The sequence below is a fragment of the Alligator mississippiensis genome, chromosome 1 (assembly GCF_030867095.1).
Source record: "Alligator mississippiensis isolate rAllMis1 chromosome 1, rAllMis1, whole genome shotgun sequence".
Classification (NCBI taxonomy): Eukaryota; Metazoa; Chordata; order Crocodylia; family Alligatoridae; genus Alligator; species Alligator mississippiensis.
This window is the reverse complement of record NC_081824.1, coordinates 242,775,507-242,798,007: the sequence shown is the minus strand read 5'-3', so window position 1 is coordinate 242,798,007 and position 22,501 is coordinate 242,775,507. Positions and strand designations below refer to the sequence as shown.

Below are 22,501 nucleotides of genomic sequence, written 5' to 3'. Positions count from 1 at the left end.
AAAAGTTTGTAGAACAATTTTTGCCTTGGTTTGGCAAGAAACTGCTTGACTGCAGTGGTGATTTTTTTTATGTTCTTCTGCCTTCCCTTCCCACCAGGAGCCCCTTACTCACCCTGACATCCTGATGCCCCTGGCTGCACCCTCCACCATGTTGTCCCATCCCCAGTCCACCTCCCAGCCATACTTGTGCCAGCTGCACTTCACTTATCCCAGAATGGACCCCCAAAGAAGCCTATCTCTGATCTAGAGATATTACAAGTAGCTTCAAATGCAGAAGCAGCACAGAGCTGAAAGAATGCTCGCTGCAGGGTGCTTTTCTGCCATTAAGATACCAGGTAGTACTGCTGTGCTGTGCTGTGTCTGTCAAGAGCTTCAATCACGTTGCTGTTGATTAGTGTTTTTACTGGTGGTTAAAGTTTTTTTTTTAGAGACTTTACTGACAGCCATTTTTGGCCTGATTTTTTTTTTTTTTTTTTTTTTAAACTGACAGTCAGTAAATTTAGTTACAGTTGGCATCTCTGCCCTGGAGCCAGCACACAGCTGCAGACCTGACATGCAGTCCCAGACTCAGTGCACTGGGTCTGACTTGGCATGTGGCTCTGGAGCCAGTGTAAACTGTCAGACCTGGCACGCCAGGTCCAGAGCCATGTGCTGGGTTGGATCTGGCACGCTGAGTCCAGTTGCATGCCAGCCCAATCTGGTGCGTGATTGGGAAGGGGAGCAACCCAGGGGTCTGAAAAATAGGTGGCAGGGAGCAGGAGTGGTGGTGGCATTAATTGCCATGGCTCCCAGAGCTGCTGCAATTAATGCTGCTACTGCTCCGCCTCCCCAACCTCCCCTCCCCCCCCAAATTCCTAGACCTGTGGAGATCTGTTTTCCTTGTATGTTAATATGCACCCCAATTTTCTACAGCTGGTTTGGGGGAGAAAGGTGTGAGTTATATGAGAAAAAATATGGTAGGTAAAACCCCTGTTTCCTGATTGTCATCTTCTGTGAACTAAGAAGGATTTTGTGCATTGCTGCTAAAAGTTTCATAATTTCCTATTAATGCTTCTGAATTAATCTCCTTGTGTCTTGCAAGGATCTGGAAAGAGGGCTAAGGAGACCTTAAGTTACACTGAAATGGTTAAATGGCCAAACTTCTTGAGTCTCCAGGATTGGCTAGTACTAGGCACTTCAGGGCAAGGGACAAGGAACTTTGCAAAGGTAGTTATAGAATAAGCTGGTTAGCTCCTGGCACTTAAGAAGTTTAGTTTAAACCCCAATACTCCAAGGTTTCGTACTTTACCCTTGCTGTTTTAACTCCAGATAGATTTACTATCCATATATCCAGCTGGGAAAATAGTTGTAATTTGTGTGGTGGTCTTTTTGCACAACTGAGCATGGCTTTCTGTCTGAATGCACCAGTAATTCAAAGGAGGATGTAAAAAGGGTTGTTACAAACTGGGCAGAAAATGTAGAATGGATACAGATAAGAAGGCAAGGACCTGACTTCAAAAGAGTAGTGTTGTAAGTGCCCCAGTTAGGAGGACAACCCATATGAAAACGAATTATTTTTTTAACTTGGTAGCTTTCATCATTGCCTGTGGAACCATTGTGCAAGCTTTTCCTTTCTAAACTGGGTTTAGTAATTCTTACGGAGGTAAACTAGTAAAGTGTGGTGGTCAGAATTGAAGGGGGAAAAACATGCTCCTTGAACATTTGATAATTATTTCTTGATATGTTATTTAGATATGCATCTCTTGCTTGCCTTGAACAGGTTATGGGTTGCTAATAACTGCAGTAGCTGAAGAGCATCTAGGAGGACGGTTATCACCAGGGATCCTGGTTTTCTGTTTTAAAAAAATCACAAATTCTTTGATTAAAAAATGCAAAATCTCTGATTTTAAAACCTCAAGATCCATGTTTTTCTGCAATTAAAATGAAATGCCTCTCCCTCTATAGGTATCAGTTGAACACAATTATTTATTGATATATTTAAAAATATAAAGCAATTTGGAAGCCTGCCAGTGGCTCAATTGCTACAGTAAAATAAATTCTAAATACCTATAAATTTTGGTGTTTAATTTTGGGATTTTTATCATGAAAAATCAGAAAATCCACCTGCCCCCTTCATGTACCAGGACATGGGTCCAGCTGCAGGTGTCCCCCCTTCCCCGTCTCACTCCATGGTGCTGATCAGACTTGATATGCTGGTGCCCTGCCCATAGCATTGCCCCTCGCTCCTGATCCACAGCCCCCTAGTCCTGCCAGCACCCCTCACTCAGGACCCACAAACCCCCAGCCCTGCTGCTGCCCCTCACTCCCAACCCACAGTCCCCCTGACCCTGCTGGTGCCCCTAAATCCCCACCTGGAGCCCCCCACTCCCCAAACCCTGCTGGAGGGGGCCCACAGTTGCCAGGGCTATAGGGCCAGGGGCCCAAGTCCACAGTGCCTGAGCCCTGGCTGCCGCCCATGGAAAGCAGAAGCTGCCGCACCCGGAGCACAGTATGGAGCCTGGCTCCTCCCCCCCCCATGGGTGGCATGGCTGGAGTGGAGCTCACAAGTAGGGGCAGATGTGGATTGGTGGCTGTGGGCTTGGGGCTCCCCACCCTGCTCCTGGGGGCCTCTGTGGCACAGTGGGCAGGACCCGGTGTGGCAGGGCAGGATGAGGAAGCTTGGAGCTGCCACCGGGGCCCCTGCACCACTATGGTGAGGTGCTCCCTGCCCACCTGGCAGCAGTGGGTGACACAACTCCACACCGTCGTCCCCGCTGATGCCAGGCAGGCAGGAGGCACCTCAGCATAGCAGCATACAGGGCTCCTGGTGGCGGCACCAAGCCTCCCTTTCCTGACCCACCCTACCACACTGGGTTTCCCCTGCTGGGCCATGGTGGCCTCTGGGGGGGAAGGCAGCAGGACAGGGAGCCCTAAACCCGCAACCTCCAGCCCGCATCTGTCCCCCACACATGACAGATCTGGGGGGCATGTGCCCCTCTATGCCCTCCCCTGGGAGTATGCGCAGTGGTGGGAAGCCAGCCCCCCTGCCACGCCCCCCCCCCCCCCCCCCCCCCCCGGCAAGCTACACACCGCTCCATCCCCCTCTCCAGCTGGGGCCTGCAGCCACATTCCTGCCCCAGCCTTGGGCCCCAAGGTCCACACATTGCCTCAGCTGCGCACTGCTCCCAGTCCTGCCCAACTGCCTGCCTCCCTCCCACCCTATGGGGGCCTCATCCTGCCCCCCCCCCCCCCCCCCCCCCCCCCCCGCCAACTTACCTTGCAAGGAATTGCTCTATGCTGCCTGTGTACACATGCATGTGGTGCCCTCTGCCTGGTCACCCTCCTGTTCCCCCCAGCCTGCAAAGGGGAAACCCACCATTTCCCATGTTTTTCTCCTTTAAAGAAAATCTTATCTTAAAAAGAGAGAATGCACGATTCTCTCCTTAAAAAGAGAAAATCTATGTTTTATTGCATTTTTCCATGGTGAATGGAAAACCTGGATCCCATGTTATCAGCATCTTATAATCAAAGGATATGAGAAAAGTATGTGGGCAAACATCCCATAGCTAAGATTTTTAGGGCATCTGAAAGTTTTGGTGCATTTTTAATGCAAACTTTTTTTTTAAATAATTAGTGTTCTTCTTCATTGAGAATTGCTTTGGGATTGTGGCTTGGAGTCCCTGTAATTCAGTGGTAGAACCCTTGCTTGCTACATAGGAGACCTAGGTTCAATTCCCAGATACTTATACAAATACAGTCATGGAGGCACCAAATGTTTGGACCCAGTCTAGCCTTTGGATTTGGTTCCAGTGACCTAAAGGGAGGATGGAAGGTCTAGGCATCCTTCCCTCTAAAAATTCCTACCTAGGCATATGCATCGAAGGTCTGGGTGACTTCTCATGTATACACTGTTATCTGGAAGGACTAACAGTTGCCAAATTGCAGAATTACTTCTTTGTGGGACTGTGCCTTGGAGTCCCCTGTGGTTCAACGGCAGAATTCTTGCCTGCCCCACAGGAGATCTGGGCTTGATTCCTGGACGCTTATTAAGGGTGCACCAGTAGAGATTTTGGGGGCTGATACTGATCCAATTTCCGATACAGCTGGTAAGTCTGCTGTGGTGGAAAGGGAGGGGGGAGGCAGGAGTCACTCCCACCTCCCTGCACCCCCGAGATGAGTTGCGGCTCCATCCTATGACCCATCCCAGCTTGGCAGTGCCTACCCCAGCCCCTGCCCCACTCTCTCCCCCTCACCATGGGGGGCATTCATCTACCCTCCCCCCCCCTTCTATCCCCTCTCCCTTTTCACCACAACAGACTTACCAGCTGCACGCCGCTCTCCAAGCTGCTGGGCTGTGCTTCTTGCTGCCTGCATGCCGTGCTGCGACTATGCATGCACAGGCATTTATTGGCCAAATTATTGGCCATGTTAGGCCGATTTTTCCGATTACAGTCAATTTTCTTTATATTGGACCGATGTATTGGTGCACCTCTAACACTTATGCAACTACAGCCATGGAGGCACCTAACATCTGGACTCAGTTGGACCTTTGGATTCTGTTCTCAAAGACCTAAAGGGGAAATGGAAGGTCTGGACAGCCTCCACTCCTCCATATTCCTGTCTAGGCATATGTATTGAAGGTCTGGGTGACCTGTCTTGCATACGCCATGACCAAGTAGGACTGACAGTTGCCATACCATGGGGGAATATGCTTTAGTTCCAAAACTCCTGGAGCCATCTTCAAAACGTGTAACCCCATCTTCCTTGTGGCTCTGAATATTTTGTGTGAGGCCGAGCAAGGCTCCAAGACCCAGAATCTCATTGCAACTGCCATAAACTGATCTCTGTCTGCAAAATGGCTGCCTGGGGCCTTGTTCTGTCTGTGAAATCAAAGGGGCGGCTGCCTCGAATTCAGTAGGTCCTTACATATTATACGTTCCTACATATTAGCTATGTATTAGAGTAGCTTTGACCTAGTTCATGCCATTCCAACTGCAGTCTTGTCATCCAGCTATTTGAATTTAAAAAAATGTTAATATAACATCCAAGGTGAAACTCTTGCCAGATACCTGACAGCTGGGTACCTCTATGCAGGCCTTATCCCTCAGGTCTGTTCTGAGGTCAAGTGCTGGCATAATCTCTCTTGGATCAGTTGAATTTTTAAGGCCTTCAGTCTGACCTGTCTTCTGAGGGTACTTGGAAAGATCAGCTTTCTCTCAGTCTAAATCCACCTGTGAACAAAAAGGACCAGAAAATGTAGGGGCTGGCACCGTTATCAAGAGATGTGAATCAGCAGGTAGAATCTGCGTGATTGTGGATCTTTCTAAGAGCTCACTGTTATAAATCTAACATTTTCAGGAGAAATGGATGGAACTGGAGGCTCACAGGTAGTGTTAAAGCATTTCAGGCATGGACAAGATGCAAAAGACAAGGTTCTTATTTAGAGGAACTTGCTACTTTAAGTGAAACCATGTCTGAGGGGATCCTGAGAGTGATTCAGTCTTAAAGTTACTTTTTTAAAATTTAAAGTGGACTTGCAAAGTGCAGTTCTCTGCATTGTAGCTGATCAAGAAGGGCTGACGCTGAAATAAGTCTTCTTTAAAAGTATCGACATCCCAGTCCATTTGCTGACTCTCATAATAACTGGAAAACCAGCAACGCTACTTTCTGAGCAGTGTAGAATGGTTTTCTTATTTAGCATAGCTAAAACTTGAAGTACTGACTCCTCCTTTTAGCTTAAATACCTATTTAAATATTCAAGAGAACCTAGGAACATCTGATATCCTCTTTGGCAATCCCTACCCCCCTCTCAGGGGAAGGGCATCAGCAAAAGGTGCTATCCAAGGAGTAGGAGGCTACATAGGAAAAGTCCCTGCCCCTTTTGACCCTTGCTGCTTGGGAGGCGGGTATATCTTTTAATGGACTGAGTGCAAGAATGAAAGACAGATAGTCTTGTTAGAGTTAGCACTACAGAATGGGCAGAGCAGAAAATTATGAGACTTATAGCAGAGGATGCAATCCAGGTCTTTCTAGATCTGATCTAATGCTGCCTGCCTCAGTTAGTGCCCTCCTCTGCCTTAGTTGCTGAATTTGCCACTGTCAGGGCTGGACCTAGCAGATGTGCACGTGCCAATCACATTTGCAAGTGAAGTTTCTCTGCCCCATTGTTCTATGTCTAAGGTCCAGCCTGGCTTGTGTTAAAACATCTCAATGGCAAAAAACATTAAAGCTTTGAGAGAAAGTTCTTGTTAAGTTTAAGCTATGCTTTCACTCCAGCCCTTTAGAGCTCATCTAGAGTTTTTGTACTGAGCTGACTCTCAACATTGAAACAGATATAGATAGTGCTAGAAAATACTGTTGAGACCAAACTTGGAGAAATGTTTTATGTTCTTAAAGGAATCAGAATGGAATGAGGGCTCTTAAAGTCCCTTTCTTGAGGGAGAGGGTATATTTAAGTCTTTGATATAGTTTATGGACCATTCACAGCATCTGACAAAATAGGTTGTAGCCTAGAAAAGCTCATGCCTCTCTGAACAACTTAGTCTGTAGGGTGCTACCCTGCTCTGCCATATACCTGTCTGCAGACTAACATGGCTGGCTATGTGAATTTTAACTTCAAATAAGTACGTACTGGGTGCATCTACACGTTCATTAATGTGCTATAGTTACTGCACATTAAGTTAATCACTGCACAGTAACTGACGCTACTGTTTCCTGAGCAGTTCAGATCCCCTTCTTCACTGAGACTGATGTGGGTTGAACTGTATCTTTACTCCATTTTATAGTGCTTAAAGAAGCTTCCTCCTATTCTATGCTGGCCTTCCTTCCAAACAAGGTTGTGAAGTTTTTATAGGCACCTCTATACAGATGGGAAATAAGATCTGCAGAGAAAGTTGTTGGTCCAGGGGAAAGGAAGGCTTCCTTTGCATCTAGCACAGTGGTGCTCAACCTTTTGGCCTTGTGGGCCTGATGAGTGGCATGGACTGGTTTGCAGGCCTGGCCCTGTGCGCTGGAGCCAACCCTACGACAGACCAGTCTAGCATGCAGGACTACATCATCCAGCCTGTGGGGCTCCCCACAGCAATTAATGCTGCCACAACTCCCCTGCCACCAAATTTCCAGACCCATGGTGAACCTCACAGGCTGGATGACATGGCTTCCCAGGCTAGATCTGGCTTCCAGCCCAGAGGTTGAGTGCTGCTAATGTAGCACATGGGGATCATCAGGAGACTGTGAGGTTTGGGGATGCTTCTACTGAGCATTACATTCTGTCTGTCACAGAACAAGGTGGCTCTTGGACAGCATGGAGGCAGCCTTTTGGATATGAAGCTGGAGTGTCCCCAGCTTTGAAGGACGGATCATTCATAGAAAGGAATGTTACGGTGGACAGTGCACTTGGAAGGTGGGCCCCGAAGAGTGAACCATGCTGCTGTGGCTGTTGGACACAAAGTGTATTCCTTTGGTGGGTATTGCTCTGGTGAAGACTATGAGACTCTGCGGCAGATTGATGTCCATGTGTTTAATGCAGGTAAGAGCACTAAGCACAGATTGGGATTTGCAAGTCATAACTGTCTGGTCATTCTGTCAAACTGCCATTTCTCTTAAAACAAGTTTTCTGACTGGTCTGCGTACAGTGCCTGCTGCTGCTTAAGAAAGCACCAAACCAAAGCAGCCTTCTAGCTCTCATGGAGCTGTGAAAGCACTGATCCTTGGGGATGGAATCTCTTCTGTTATATGATGCACCTGTAGGTACAAAGCTTTATCTCCAGCTTAAGGGTTATGCATAATGGAGGGGGGTGCTATTGTGAGCACAAAGTGACCCTTCTCTGAAGGGTGGAGGTGGTTGGATGTACCCGGAATCCAAGATGGAATAACAGGTGGGCACTGAGAGAAAGCTGTAGCTTGATACCCATAGATCTCAAAAGCCGTTGTGGTGGTTCTTAACCAGGGTGCTGCAAAACCCGCCGGGGTGCTGTGATCCCAATACTGGTGCTGCCACTGTGAGGTGAGATTGCCCTGTGTGCCTGTTTTCAGGAAGTACATTGGAGCTATAATAAAGGCATGCCTGCCTGCATTACACAGACTCTTCCTGGTTCTGTTCTGACTTGCCTCTTGAAAACAGAGGTGCACAGGACAGTTCCCCCTTCCACATGTACCTCTGTTTCTGGGAGACACCATGCAGTTTCAGACTGGAAAGGGCTTGTGACAAGAGCATGTGCTCTGGCCACAGCCACTTCCCAGTCTGGCTCTAAAGGAGCTGTGGCTTTAGCGGTGGGAGAAGTGGGATGAATATAATATAATGATCCAATCAATTAATAACACATTCATTAATAATAACATGTATACTATTTATATTATAATATTCATAATATATTTATGTTAGTATTTTAATGGGATGCTGCCAAATTTAGCAACATTTTAGAGGAGTGCCTTGAGTTTAAAAAGGTTGAGAAGTCATTGCCTTAAGAGGTTCCTTCATCACTCTGTAGAGCACTTGATTTGTCAATGGAGAGTGAATTAGCAGCATGTTACCAGTCCTCTTCTAATAGAGAAACAGTCTGGGAGAGTTTCATAGTTTCATAGTAGCTAGAGTCAGGAAGGACCTGAACAAATCATCTAGCCTGACACCCAGCCACAGGCAAGAATGAATGCTGGGTTCACAAGACCCCAGACAGGTGATCATCCAACCTCCTCTTGAATTTGCCCAAGGAGGGGTGAAGACCACTTCCCTGGGAATTTGGTTCCAGATTTTGGCCACCCTAACTGTAAAATATTGCCTTCTGATCTCTAACCTAAACCTATTCCCCATCAGCTTGTTCCTTGTCACCCCAGGTGGTGCTGGGGAGAAAAGGGCTCTACCTATTTGCTGTTGATCTCCCCTGATGAGTTTGTAGGCAGCCACCAGGTTCCCCCTCAGCCTCCTCTTGCTGAGGCTGAACAGGTTTAGGTCCCTCAGTCTCTCCTCATAGGGCCTGTCCTGCTGCCCTCTCACCAAGCGGGTGGCCCTCTGAACTTTCTCCAGGCTGGCTGCATCCCTTTTGAAGTGCGGCGCCCAGTACTGGACGCAGTACTCCAACTGCGGCCTGACCAAAGTCACATAGAGGGGGAGTATCACCTTTCTGGACTGGCTTGAGATGCACCTTTGGATGCATGACAAGGTACGGCTGGCCTTGCTGGCTGTGTTGTGGTATTGGCGGCTCATGTTCATCTTGGAGTCAATAATGACTCCGAGATCCCTTTCCGTCTCTGTGCTTTCAAGAAAGGAACTCCCCAGCCTGTATGTATGCTGTGGATTCCTTCTCCCAAGGTGCAGCACCCTGCATTTGTCTATGTTGAACCCCATCCTATTCTCATTTGCCCACTTTTGTAGTCTGTCTAAATCTAGTTGCAGCCTCTCTCTGCCTTTGAGCGTGCCTACCTCTCCCCACATTTTAGTGTCATCAGCAAACTTGGACAGCGTGCTTTCCACCCCCTCGTCCAAGTCGCTAATGAAGATGTTAAACAGTGTGGGCCCGAGGACCGAGCCCTGGGGTACCCCACTGCTCACATCTTGCCAGGTTGAGTACAACCCATCCACCACTGCTCTTTGGGTGCGCCCCATCAGCCAATTTTTTACCCATCCAACTGTGTAGGCATCAATGCCACAGTTGCCTAATTTATTGATGAGGATGGGGTGAGAGACAAAGGCCTTCTTAAAATCTAGAAAGACTACGTCCACAATGACACCATCATCCACGGATTTAGTTACTTGGTCATAAAAGGCAATCAGGTTGGTCAGGCAGGACCTGCCTTTGATGAACCCATGCTGTTTGCCCCTGAGCATGATCTCCCCTTCAGGCCCCCCACAGATGTGTTCCTTGATGATTTCCTCCAAGATCTTTCCGAGCACCAAGGTGAGGCTTACAGGCCTATAGTTACTTGGGTCCTCCTTCCTCCCTTTCTTAAAAATAGGGACCACATTAGCCAGTTTCCAATCCCCCAGCACCTGGCCAGATGACCACGAATGCTCATACAGCTGGGCTAAGGGCTCTGCGATGACCCCTGCCAGCTCAATCAGCACCCTTGGGTGGAGCATCTGGACCTGCAGATTTAAAAATGTCTAACCCTTCCAGAAGATCCCTAACTCCATCTGCACTGACTGAAGGCCTGACAGAGCTATCTCCAAGATTGTCCCTAACTCTGGTAGGTGGGATATCCCTGGTCCCTGTTCAAGAAAACAGAGGCAAGGCAAAGAAACTTAAAAATATCAGCTTTCTTTTCTGGCATAGCCACAAAATTACCATTTGCGTCTTGCAGGAGCCCTACATTGCCTGGTGCCGTCTTCTTGCTCCCAGTGTACTTGAAAAAGGACTTTTTGTTGTCCTTAATCTTGGACGCTAGCCTGAGTTCCATCTCTGCCTTGGCCTTCCTAATAGCCCTCCTATACCCCCCGCCCCACACCACTTTCCTGCGCCCAAGTATCCCTGCTTCTCCATGCTGCTGGCTTCACGTGCAGCTGGCCGTCAGCACCTCCTCCCCCTGCGGTGCATGGCCATGGTGCTGAGTGTATAGATGGCAGCAGGGGTGGCCACTGCATGCGAGCTCCCTTTACCTCTGCCACATACCAGGGGGTGCTGTCAGCCGGCCAGACACAAAGCCAGTGGTGTGGAGAAGGTGGATACTTGGGCATGGGAAAACAGCATATAGTGCCCAGCAGCAGTGGCATGGAGTGATGGATGGCAGTGGTGACCTCACCTCTCATGCCTCTGCTTCTCAGGTACCCCTGCTTCTCCGCACTGCCAGCTTCACGTCCAGCCAGCTGTCAGCAACACCCCTTTCCCCCCCCGGCCAGCCAGATGCAAAGCCGGCAGCGTAGAGAAGCAGGGATACTTGGGCGCAGGGAAACATCATGTGGCGGCAATGCAGAGTGATGGGTGGTGGTCCTGCCCCCGCGCCGCTACTTCCCAAGTACCCCCACTTCTCTGTGCTGCCGCTGTGTACCCACAGTTGACAACCCCTGCTACAGACTTCCAGACCAGGAGAAAGTGGTGGATGAGGCTTGCTTTAAACAGCTAGTCAAAGTTTCTCAATTATAGGCCCTGGTTCTCATGGGAGACTTCAGTAACTCTGACATCTTCTGGGAGGGCAATACAGCAGTGCACAGGCAATCCAGGAAGTTTTTGGAGAGTGCTGGGGACAACTTCCTGGTGCAAGTGTTGGAGCAGCCAACTAGGGGCCATGCTTTTCTTGACCTGATGCTGATAAACAAGGAAGAATTGGTGGGGAACGTACTAGTGGATGGCAATTTGGGCAGCAGCAACCACAAGCTGATTGAGTTCAGGATTCTGAGGTAGGGAAGGATGGAGAGCAGCAGAGTAAGGACCCTGGACTTCAGAAAAACAGACTTTGACTCACTCAGGAAACTCATAGGCAGGATCCCCTGGGAAGCCAGACTGAAGGGGAGAGGAGTCTAGGAGAGCTGGCTGTACTTTTTAGAAGCCTTACTGAGAGTGCAGGAACAAACCATCCTGATGTGCAGGAAGACTAGCAAGTATGGCAGAACACAAGCTTGGCTTAGCAGGGAACTCTTCAGTAAACTAAATCACAAAAAAGAAGCTTATAAGCAGAAACTTGGACAAACTATTAGGAAGGAGTATAAAAGTATTGCTTGAACAAGCCGGGATGAAGTCAGGAAGGCCAAAGAACAACCCGAGTTGCAGCTAGCAAGGAACGTGAAAGGAAACAAGAAGGGTTTCTACAAGTATGTCAGTAACCATAAGCGACATGTAGGGGAGACATGGGGACACGTCTGTGTGTCGTCTTTCTCCTCCCCCCCCCCCCCCCCCCCCGATTGGCCGCTGCCAGCATCTGTGGGTGGTCCCCACATGCCGCTCCCTGCCAACTACAAATGGTGCCCCCCCCAGTGTCAGGAGGCACCAGTTGTTCATGTGAGTAACAAGAAAAAGATCAGGGAAAGTATGGGTCCGTTACTGAATGGGGGATACAATCTGGTGACAGGATGCAGAAAAGGCTGAAGTGTTCATTGCCTTTTTCACCTCAGTCTTCACATCCAAGGTCAGCTGCTAGACTAGTGCACCTGGCAGCACAGTTTGGGGAGGAGGTGAGTAGGCAAACATGGTAAAAGAACAGGTTAGGGACTATTTAGAAATAACTGGACATATATAAGTCTATGGGGCTGGGTGGGATGCACCCAAGGGAGGGTGCTGAGGGTGTTGAATGATGTGATTGCAGAGTCATTGACTATTATCTTAGAAAACTCATGAGCAGAAGAAGTCCTGGATGATTGGAAAAGAGCAAACATAGGGCCCATATTTAAGGAAGGGAAGAAGGAGGATTCAGGGAACTACAGACCAGTCAGCCTCACCTCAGTCCCTGGAAAAATCATGGAGCAGATCCTCAAGGAATTCATTTGTAAGCACTTGGAGGAAAAGATGGTGACAGCCAGCATGGATTCACCAGAGGCAAGTCATGCCTGAACAACTGGATTGCCTTCATGAGGTGACTGGCTCTGTGAATGCAGGGAGACTGGTGGATGTGGTGTGGTGTACCTTGATTTTAACAAGGCTTTTGATATGGTCTCTCACAACATTGTTGCAGGTGAGCTAAGGAAGTACAGGTACTCCTTACTTAATCTCATCTCATAACTTTGTTTCATTATTACATTGCTGATCTATTAGAGGACATAAAGTTGCACAATGTTTGGCCACCACCTACTAGTAGGTAACTACTGTGATGCAATTGGATTCCCTTAATATCGTTTAGCTTAAAGTTGCATTTTTCAAGAACGTAACTACGATGTTAAGTGAGGAGTAGTTGTATGGACTGGATGAATGGACTATAAGGTGGATAGAAAATTGGCTGAAGCATAGGGCTCAGAGAATAGTAATCAATGGCTCGATGTCTAGTTGGCAGCCGGTATATGGTGGAGTCCCCAAGGGGTCAGTCCTGGGGCCAGTTTTGTTAATATCTTCTTCAGCAATCTGGACAGTGGTGTAGAGCATTGGTTCCCAACCTTTTTAGACCATGGACCAGAAATGATCATGGACTGGTAAATAGCAGACCAGAAGTGACCAGCATACTGTGGAGCAGCAGCCAACCCTTTTTTATGCTCTGGGTCCAGCAGCTGTGGCCTGGGGGGTTGGGAACCCCTAACATAGAGTGCACCTACAACAAGTCTGCAGTTGACACCAAGCTGGGAAGTGTAATAGATATGCTGGAGGGTAGGGCTAGGATTCAGAGTGACCTAGACAAATGGGAGGACTGGGCTAAAAGGAATCTCAAGAGGTTCAACAAGGACAAGTGCGAAGTCCAGACTTAGGACAGAACAATCCCGTGCACCGGTACAGGTTGGGGGCTGACTGGCTGGGCAGCAGCTCTGCAGAAAAGGACCTGGGGGTTACAGTGGACAGTAAGCTGGATATGAGTCAGCAGTGTGCCCTTGTTGTCAAGAAGGCTAATGGCATACTGAGTTGCATTGGTAGGTGTGTTGCCAGCAGGGCACAGGAAGTTATTATTCCCCTCTATTCAGCACTGGTGAGGCCGCATCTGGAGTACTGTGTTCAGTCTTGGGCTCCCCACTACAGAAAGGATGTGGACAAATTGGAAAGAGTCGAGTAGAGGGAAATAAAATGGTGAGGGGGCTGAGGCATGTGACTTCTGAGGAGAAGCTGAGGGAACTGGGTTTATTTAGTCTGGAGAAGAGAAGACAGGGTTATTTAATAGCAGCTGTCAACTACCCGAAGGGGGTTTGAAAGAGGATGGAGCTAGACTGTTCTCAGTGGTGGTAGATGACAGAAGAAGGAGCTGTGATCTCAAATTGCAGCAAGGGAAGTTTAGGTTAGATATTAGGAAAAATGTTAGGGTCATAAAACACTGGAACAGGTTACCCAGAAAGGTTGTGGAATTTCCATCCTTGGAGATTTTTAAGACCCGTCTAAATAAAGCCTTGGCTGGGATAATCTAGTTGGGGATGGTCCCACTTTTAGCAGGGGGTTGGACCTTCTGAGGTCCCTTCCAGTCCTAATTTTCTATGATTCTAATGAACCTACACTGCTACTGGTTTGGAGCACTATAGTGTTTAGTATAGAGCTGCCTGGCATGGTAAATGACCAGTAAAAAATGCGTTTAGTGTCTGCCAACTGCCTGTACCAACTGGTCCAGTTCCTTAGATATATGCTTATTTAATGTTATGAATTTTTAGTGTTAAATCTTTGCACGTTACTTTTATTCTGCAAGACTTTCATGGCCACAAAAGGAAGAACTAGGATCTCAAATGCTGTTTCTCCTGACTAGCTCTTCTGGCATTAGACCTGTGCACTTGGTACCTCCTCAACCATAGAACAGGGTGTTTGCTTTCATAATGCCCAGTTTGTAGCATATCCATTCCCAGGGCAGGGAAATATAGAACAGGCTTCAGGGTGTTGTGGGAACATGGCCTCTCAACCAACTTGTGAATGAGAATTTTAGGCTCAGGAACTTTTTTCCAAGGAAATACAGTATGTGGTGTAGAGGCAGCTGTTCAGTGAAAACGAACTCAAGTAATGGTGGGCAGCGCTGACTACCAAGGTGCCAGGTTGCAGTTAAAGACTAAAGGATCCACCTCTGCAGTTGGGAAGAATGGAGGTGACAGACTATCCTGGATCTGCATGGTGTTTCCAAACTTATCTCTCTAACTCCAATTGCAAAATTGTCTTGGATCTGGAAAGATTCAGGAGCCCCTAGACACAGAAGGAGGTAGCCTCTTAGCTCTTATTCTAGAACTTCTGCCAGATGGGTGGATAAAAGGAAATGATTAACCTCTGCTTCACCTCCTAAACTTTATTCTTCTCGATCCACTGTTAATTCCAAGTGTTTGGATCCATAGTCTAAAGCAGAACTGGATCATCTGTTCCTTCTGTGTGAAGTCTGTATCCTTAAAAGAAAGTGCACGTGAGTCAATGAGTGACTTTCAGCCTCGGAATTTGCCGTGTGTCATTGTGCCATTCTGATTAACTTGTTTACTGGTTCTACAGCACATCCCGAACACTGGATAATTTCTGTAACTCCAAGAGGCTCAGGAACTTTACCTTTGGCCTGATTATGAACAAGGAAGGAGAAGAGTCTCTTGCCTTAATGCAAGATACCTTCTCTGATTTAGATACACGTGGGTGCACAAATAAACATCTAGGCCTGCGATTGGCAAACTTTTGCCATCCTTTTGTGACCTGGCCCTCTGCTACAGCTACAAATTGTAAGTTATCATGTTGTTATAGAGGCATGCCAAATCAGTTGATTGCTAGTGTTTTTTGCTAAATCTGTCCCAGATGGAGGGAGCTGACAAACTGACAATACTTCTTAGAGTTAGCAGGTAGAGAAATATTTTGAGAGCATCCTTTGTCTTAAGGTTTGAGCCATGTGTAACTATGAAACTGTGTGACCATATTCCTACTTTAGCTGCAGAGTCAAAGTTGGATGCAGAGGATCATCTTTCATAAAGTATATCTGTTTAGTAACAGGATTGCAGTTCTAGATGTACAACCATGGCTTTAGCTATATACCAGCAACCAAACAAGAGAGCCAGGATACCAATTTCAGTATTCAAAACAGTAACACCCATGACTGTATTCTTTCTGCTGTCTTCAGAGAACATAACTGCATTGCCAGTAATACTCTTCTCAGCAGTCTCATTAAGGAGAAAAACTTCACACCTAAAGCAAGAGGTGATCAGTCATTTTTAACAGCTGTGGTTTAACTTTGCTTTAACCACAGGATTATCCTACTGCCTAAACTAAAATCCAACTATTAATACAAGTAAACTGCCCCCTTTTAGAGACTGCTGTGTCATTCTACCTACTATTGGGCATCTGTAGCTGCTGACAAGTAAGTACTTTTTTAGCATGTACATGTAGTGGGTATAAAGAGAACTTAGGTACTGTTTCTTCTAATCCTCCCTTTGCCATCTTGGGTTCTCTTTTATGAGAGCTGAAGATAAGAGGCTTATGTTGTACTCTGAATTATAGTTTGAGAGGTGGTAGGAAAAGTATACAGGAGCAAAGTTTTCAGCTGAGATAACAATATGTGCACATGACAATTCATTTAAATGGAGTTAAGACCAGAAGTTTGAGGAACTAAAAGCTAGGTAAATGGGTAGCACGGCAGCAGCTAATTTATTGGGGAAAAATGCCAAGCAATAGGTGCTGGAAAGAATTAAACTACTTGTCACAGGTTGTACACTTATGCAGTGATTAATTTTGGGGAACCTTATTTATACATGCACAGATATTCCCCAGACTGAGCGTATTACTGTCATGCTTGGTATGTGTTAACAGTTAATGATAAGCTCTATCCATTTAAACAACTTATGTGTATGTGCTATCTTGATTCTTTTCCCTTTTTTGACTGACTGAAGTGATTCAATATTGAATGTACGTGTTTTGTTTAGTGGACAGTTTGGTGAATTAGAAGTGGCTAAAGTAAGTTTCTTTCCAGTATACTTTGCAGTTGACTGTTTCAGCTTTTACGATGTTCCTTGCCTGCTTTCATTTGCTCCCAAGTGGCCTTGTAGACCAACTGATAGTCAGAGGATTTCATATTTGGGTGGTGGTTCTGGTTCAGTGATGTTAACTCCTTAACCTTGATTAATAGTCTGCTGTAAATCATTGTGGAAGAGCTGAGCTGCGAAGTTTTCTACTTGTGTATGTTCAGTCACAAACCTGTGCTAAAATCCAGCATGCAGAGCAGCTTAATGTTTTGTGTAAGCTGTGCAAATCAGCCAAGTAACACCAAGGCTTCTGCTTTCAGTATCTCTGCGTTGGACCAAGCTGCCACCAGTATGGACAAATAGCCGGGACCACGTGAGGGAGGTGCCCTATATGAGGTATGGACATTCAGCAGTGCTAATTGATGACACCATCTACATATGGGGCGGCCGTAATGACACCGAGGGAGCCTGCAACGTACTATATGCCTTTGATGTCAGTAAGTGCCAGATTCTCACCCTCTCTCTGCTCTGAGTGATCTGTGTGATGTATGTGCCCTTCCCTCCCTCTTAGTTGGTTTCATGATGGTGTTGTAAAAATGGCAGCATTGTTGTACTGTGTCACTCTGTCTCCATGAAGTGATGATCTAGAGCAACTATAGGAGGCCAGGAATCAGCCCTTTTATTGGGAACATATTTGAAAGGGTGTCTGTGGCTAGTTTAGCAATGTCTGAAAGAGTAACATAATGGCTAATGTGTTTACACATTTGATTCTCTCTGTATACGAGATTTAAAAAAGCCTTTGATCTGGCATCCCACGATCACCTTTTGGCAAAACTGGCCAACTGCGGCCTCGGGTCCACCATAATCTGCTGGCTGGGGAATTGGCTCTGGGGTTGGACCCAGAGGGTGGTGGTTGACGGAAGTCAATCATCATGGTGCCCTGTGACCAGTGGGGTCCCTCGAGGCTCTGTCTTTGGACCTATTTTGTTCAACCTCTTCATTAATGATGTGGACATTGGAGTCAGAAGCGGACTGGCTGAGTTCGCCGATGATAACCAAACTTTGGGGTAAAGCATCCACACTGAGGACAGGAGGGTGATCCAGTCTGACCTTGACAGGCTCAGTAAATGGGCGGACGAGAACCTGATGGTGTTTAACACCAAAAAATGCAAAGTTCTCCACCTTGGGAGGAAAAACCTGCAGCATGTCTATAGGCTCGGCAGTGCTACACTGACTAGCACTACAGACGGGAGCGACTTGGGGGTCAGGATTGACCACAAGATGAACACAAGCCTTCAATATGATGCTGCAGCCAGTAAAGCGAGCAAAACGCTGGCTTGCATCCATAGATGCTTCTGTAGTAAATCCCAGAATGTCATCCTCCCACTGTAGTCAGCCTTGGTGAGGCCGTAGCTGGAGTACTGCGTCCAGTTTTGGGTTCCACAATTCAAAAAGGATGTGGGGAAGCTTGAGAGGGTGCAGAGGAGAGCCATGTGCATGATCAGAGGTCAGGAAAACAGACCTTATGACGAGAGGCTGAGAGCCATGGGACTTTTCAGCCTGGAAAAGCACAGGCTCAGGGGCGACCTGATGGCCATCTATAAGTTTATCAGGGGTGTTCACCAGGACCTGGGGGAACGTTTGTTCACCAGAGCACCCCAAGGGATTACAAGGTTGAATGGTTATAAACTACTGCAAGATGGTTTCAGGCTGGACATAAGGAAGAACTTTACTGTCCGAGCCCCCAAGGTCTGGAATGGCCTGCCGCCGGAGGTGGTTCAAGCACCTACTCTGAACGCCTTCAAGAGAAACCTGGCTGTTTTTCTTCCTGGGATCCTGCGACCCCAGCTGACTTCCTGCCCCTGGGGCAGGGGGCTGGACTCAATGATCTTCTGAGGTCCCTTCCAGCCCTAATGTCTGTGAAATATTCTAAAGTACAAAAGACAGCTATTGAATGCTTTTCTAATAGAAAATAAAATATTTGGCCTATTGTGTTCCTTCAGTTTCCCTCTTGAGTCTTGACTAAAATTAGTTTTACATGTTCTAGGGATGCTGTTGTCCTTAACTACTGCTGAAAAGCCTCGAGGGTGAAGTGAATTTTGAGCAAAGAGCAAATTTTGAGCCTGGTTCTCTAGGAGAGGGAGACTTCTTCCACATGCACCCTTAGTCTACAACAAGCAAAACCCACAGCAGGAAGAGTAGTATGGAGCAAGAGGAGGAGTGGGGAGAAATAAGTACAAGCAGAGTTATACAGCAGATGAAAGATTAAGGACTGGGTTTCCATGCATAGTGAAAGGCTCAGTGCAAGTTTCCCAGGTTGTTTTAAGATAGCAGTGAGATTTTTCTGTGACTGGCAACTGGAAGTAGCAGTACTACCATCAGTCCAAGATGGCTGTGAAGCACCTGTGGTAGCAGCTGGTCTTTCCTAATTGCCAGCTGAAGCCATTTAGCACAAGTGTTAAGTGAAAATTGACTGAAAGTCCACAGACTGCAGTCCTAGTCCAAACCCTTGCACAGCTGTCCATATATTCTTGTGCTCATTCCTTCCCAGCCCTAGGAAGTGGGCTCTGCTAATCCTTTCCTGCTCGAGGCAAGTGACAGAAGCCACACTGCACGAAACATTTCAGCAGTGCTTAATTCATTCTGGAGAGCAGAGGCTTGTAAGGCCTGCAAGGGTGTGGGTGCAGGTGTGGACCAAATTAGATGTTCTGGGTCTTTTATGACCTGTTGCTTTTGGCTGAGCTTTGTCTGCTAGTGTATGACAGGATTTGGAAATAGCCCCAGGCTTGGCAGAATTTTTGGTATGAACAAAGAGAGCTTTTGCTTAACCTAGTCTCCCCTGGGCTCATGCTGACCTTGCAGCAAGCCCCTCAGTACAGCTCCAGCCAAGGTCTGGTCAGATAGTTGTGGCTGCGAGCCAAGTCCAGAAACATTCTGCTCCTGGAGAATGTTAAACACATTCCAGTTTTGCCACTTTTTCAAATAAGCATTGCTGCTGGCAGCATGCAACAGCAAAGGGTCTCCTGTTGCTTCAAGGCTTATCTGTGCTGTGCTTCCCAGAACAGGTGCCTGCATGAGCTTGGCAGTGAGCTTCATGAGGCCCTGCATGGGGAACACTTAAGTAGGCCTGCAGATCCCCTGAGTTGAGCCAGTTGCCAAAGTTTGCCAACTACAGAGGAACTTGTCAGAATTGGATATGACTGAGGCGGATGAGCTTAGGGGGGCTGTGGATAGAAGGTAGCAGGGAATTGTGGAACAGGGGGAAGAAGAGGCTCTCACATCAGTGGGTCAAATCTGTAATGGAAAGAAGGCAATAACAATGTAGGGATTCATTTACATAACCAGTTACTTTTGAACAGTAAATTCACTGATCTCTGAGCAGCAGGGCTTAGATTGCTAATTACTTCCACCATGTAAAGAAGCCAGAATCTCAGACTGCCCTGGCCACTCTTACGGATTAGTTTGGTGTGATTGCTAAAAAGTTCTGATAGACTAAGAAGTAATGCTCAATTGAGCTGCAGGAAAGAGAAGCTAACCTCTCTTTCTTTTTGAAGGGGTTTCTCAGGAGCTGTGTGCATTCTTTTTTCTATCTCTGGATCTGCTGTCTTGTTTGGTCTTAACGTCCATCTTCCTTTATTTTAGGTACACATAAGTGGTTCACTCCAAAGGTGTCTGGAATGGTCCCAGGAGCCAGAGATGGTCACTCAGCTTGTGTCCTGAGAAAGAGCATGTACATCTTTGGAGGGTATGAGCAGCTGGTAGGTGGACTCCAATATGATGCACCTGTGTCCCTGTGTGGTGAAATCTACGTTGAAGGAGGATTGGGGAGCCCTACTTTTTATTAGCACGTTCTAGTAACTGAAATGCAAATGGATGTCCATATTTAAGATGGACTAAAATTTTATGTTCTCATCCCCTGCTTATAATTTTGCCATTCTTTTGTCCTTTAGGCTGAACCTTTCCAGATGTGGCTTCTGCTTCGAGCCAAACATTTTCCTTCCACCATCTCCATCCCTCTCCTGTGCCACCCTGCAAAAAAAGTTTTCAGATATGGTTTTAAGAAAACTTCAGAGCTTTGTAACATTAAATGAAGGAAAAACTGTTTTAACAAGGCAAGCTCATCTGATATAAAAGTCAGAATCTTTAAATGAGATCAGATGAAATCCTGGCACCAAAAGTGAAGTTCTGCTTGCTGTCCCTGAAAAAATCCACCTAGGTTTGGCCAGGAAGTGAGACACAGGAACTCCTAGTTACTGAATATGTGCAGTAGGATGCAGTCTTTATCGTGCTGCTTAATTTGCTGAACATTCACCTGTCCTACACATGTACCCAAGGCTTGCTGAGCTCTTCTCTTGCATCTACTTGTTTGCCCTCCCATATTAAAATGCCTTTAGCTTAAGAGCAGTTTGCACTGATTGGAGGGCAGAAGACTAGATATTCAAGTCTTATCTGAACTGATCTTTCTGTGCATAAACTACCCTTGTTGAATAAGTTCTCTCTTACCTGCCTTTTAGGACAGGGGTACATAATCCTGTCCTTTGCCCCCTCTTTCTTATAGGGAAGGTTGCATTAACTTGCCTCTAACAGAGTTGGAGATTGCAGCTAGGACTCGGTGGTGACCCTAAGTCTTGCCCGTTTAAACACACAGCTCAGAACATATGTGCCAAGTCTGTAACCTGAGCTGTGTGCAGTATTAGCAAGCTTCTTTTGTTTCTACACTGGTCCTTGGCATAACAGCCTGCTACTGCTTGCTAGCTAGCAGACTTCACCCCCAGGCTCAAATGATAGAGAAATGTGCTGTGGATTTGAATGCAAGGTAGTCAGAGCCCCTATGTGTAGGGGTGACTGGCTACACACAGGACTCTTGGGCTTGTTCATTTTTTATTTAAAAAAGTCAAACTCAAATAGTCTAAGTAGGATGATGTCAGGATGAGGCTGCCTATGCAGCTTCAGTTCTCCCTCTAATGAATACTCAAAGTTATACATTCATTGTCTGTGCTACAGTCTACTGTCTCTACTGTCTTTGCTACAGAAGCTTCTCACTCCCTGCACAGGGTAGACAATGAATGAAGCAGGGTTGTGTAGCAAAAGTAGCTCTCTTATCTTGTTTGTAGCTGGTTGAAATAACTACTGAATGAGCCAAGGAACTGCAGAAAGAAAAGGCAACACGTGCAGTTAAACTACACTGGGATTCAGAAGAACTAGGTTTAGCCACAGACTTTCCAATACTTCTCTTAAGAATTTAATTGGTGGGCAGTGCTTTCTTATCACCTGGATGCCCAGTGTGCCAAGATTGGGGCCAAGCTCTTGGAGATACAGTTTGAACTTCTTGAGGGCTGTACATGGCCTGGCATCCCTGAAAACTTTCAGAATAGGCACTTAATTGTCAGGGTACTTAAAACTAGCAAGGACTCTGCATATCTTGGCTTGAGTCCTGCACTTCACTTCCCTATGTGTAGCGTTTCAGGGAAGTTATGCTCACCCCTCTCATATGCTGTGAAATACTGGCATAGAACTCCATAATAACCACCTCCTAGGCTTTTCTAATTATATATCCAGTGCAGGATTTGGATGGTGTCCAGTTAACAAGGTTGGGGGCCATAAAGAATGCTGGGGATAAGAAATGATGAACAGCTGCCTCATTCCCTGGGACTGTCCATCCTGTGCACTGAACGAGTTTAATTCCAGATGTGGGTCCTGTTGATTCCCCTATACCAGAAGCTCTGTTTCCAAAGAGAAGCTCCAGGTCTCTAGGACCACCTAGTTTCCTGCAGTCAATTAGATCTTGGTCTGTTGAATCCATTGGTAATTAGGCTGCCCTGCTGTCTTCCAGGCTGACTGTTTTTCGAATGACATCCACAAATTGGACACCAATAGCATGATATGGACTCTAATCTCAGCCAAGGTCAGTATTTGTTTCTTACTCTGCCCTGTGGAGGACCCCTCATGTCTGCTACCCTTCAGGGAAACTGCACATTCCTGCTCTACAACTTCTGTCTCACTTGGTTGGAATCTGCAAGAGTGAGTTCTTTGTGGACTGGCTACACATCTCTGTGCTAGGCC

General features: G+C 46.8%; 1 protein-coding gene across 7 annotated transcripts in view; it reads left to right on the top strand.

Annotated features, from left to right (window-relative positions):
- The window catches only part of KLHDC3 (kelch domain containing 3), a 56,283-nt gene that overhangs the window by 5,732 nt on the left and 28,050 nt on the right, over positions 1-22,501 (top strand). For all 7 annotated transcript variants that reach the window (XM_059720400.1, XM_019476238.2, XM_019476237.2 and 4 more), the window contains exons 2-5: positions 7,261-7,507; positions 16,759-16,935; positions 20,081-20,196; positions 22,272-22,343. In XM_059720400.1, the coding sequence (XP_059576383.1) occupies positions 7,354-7,507; positions 16,759-16,935; positions 20,081-20,196; positions 22,272-22,343 (519 nt within the window). In that variant the 5' untranslated portion in view covers positions 7,261-7,353. The remainder of the gene's footprint in view (positions 1-7,260; positions 7,508-16,758; positions 16,936-20,080; positions 20,197-22,271; positions 22,344-22,501) is intronic.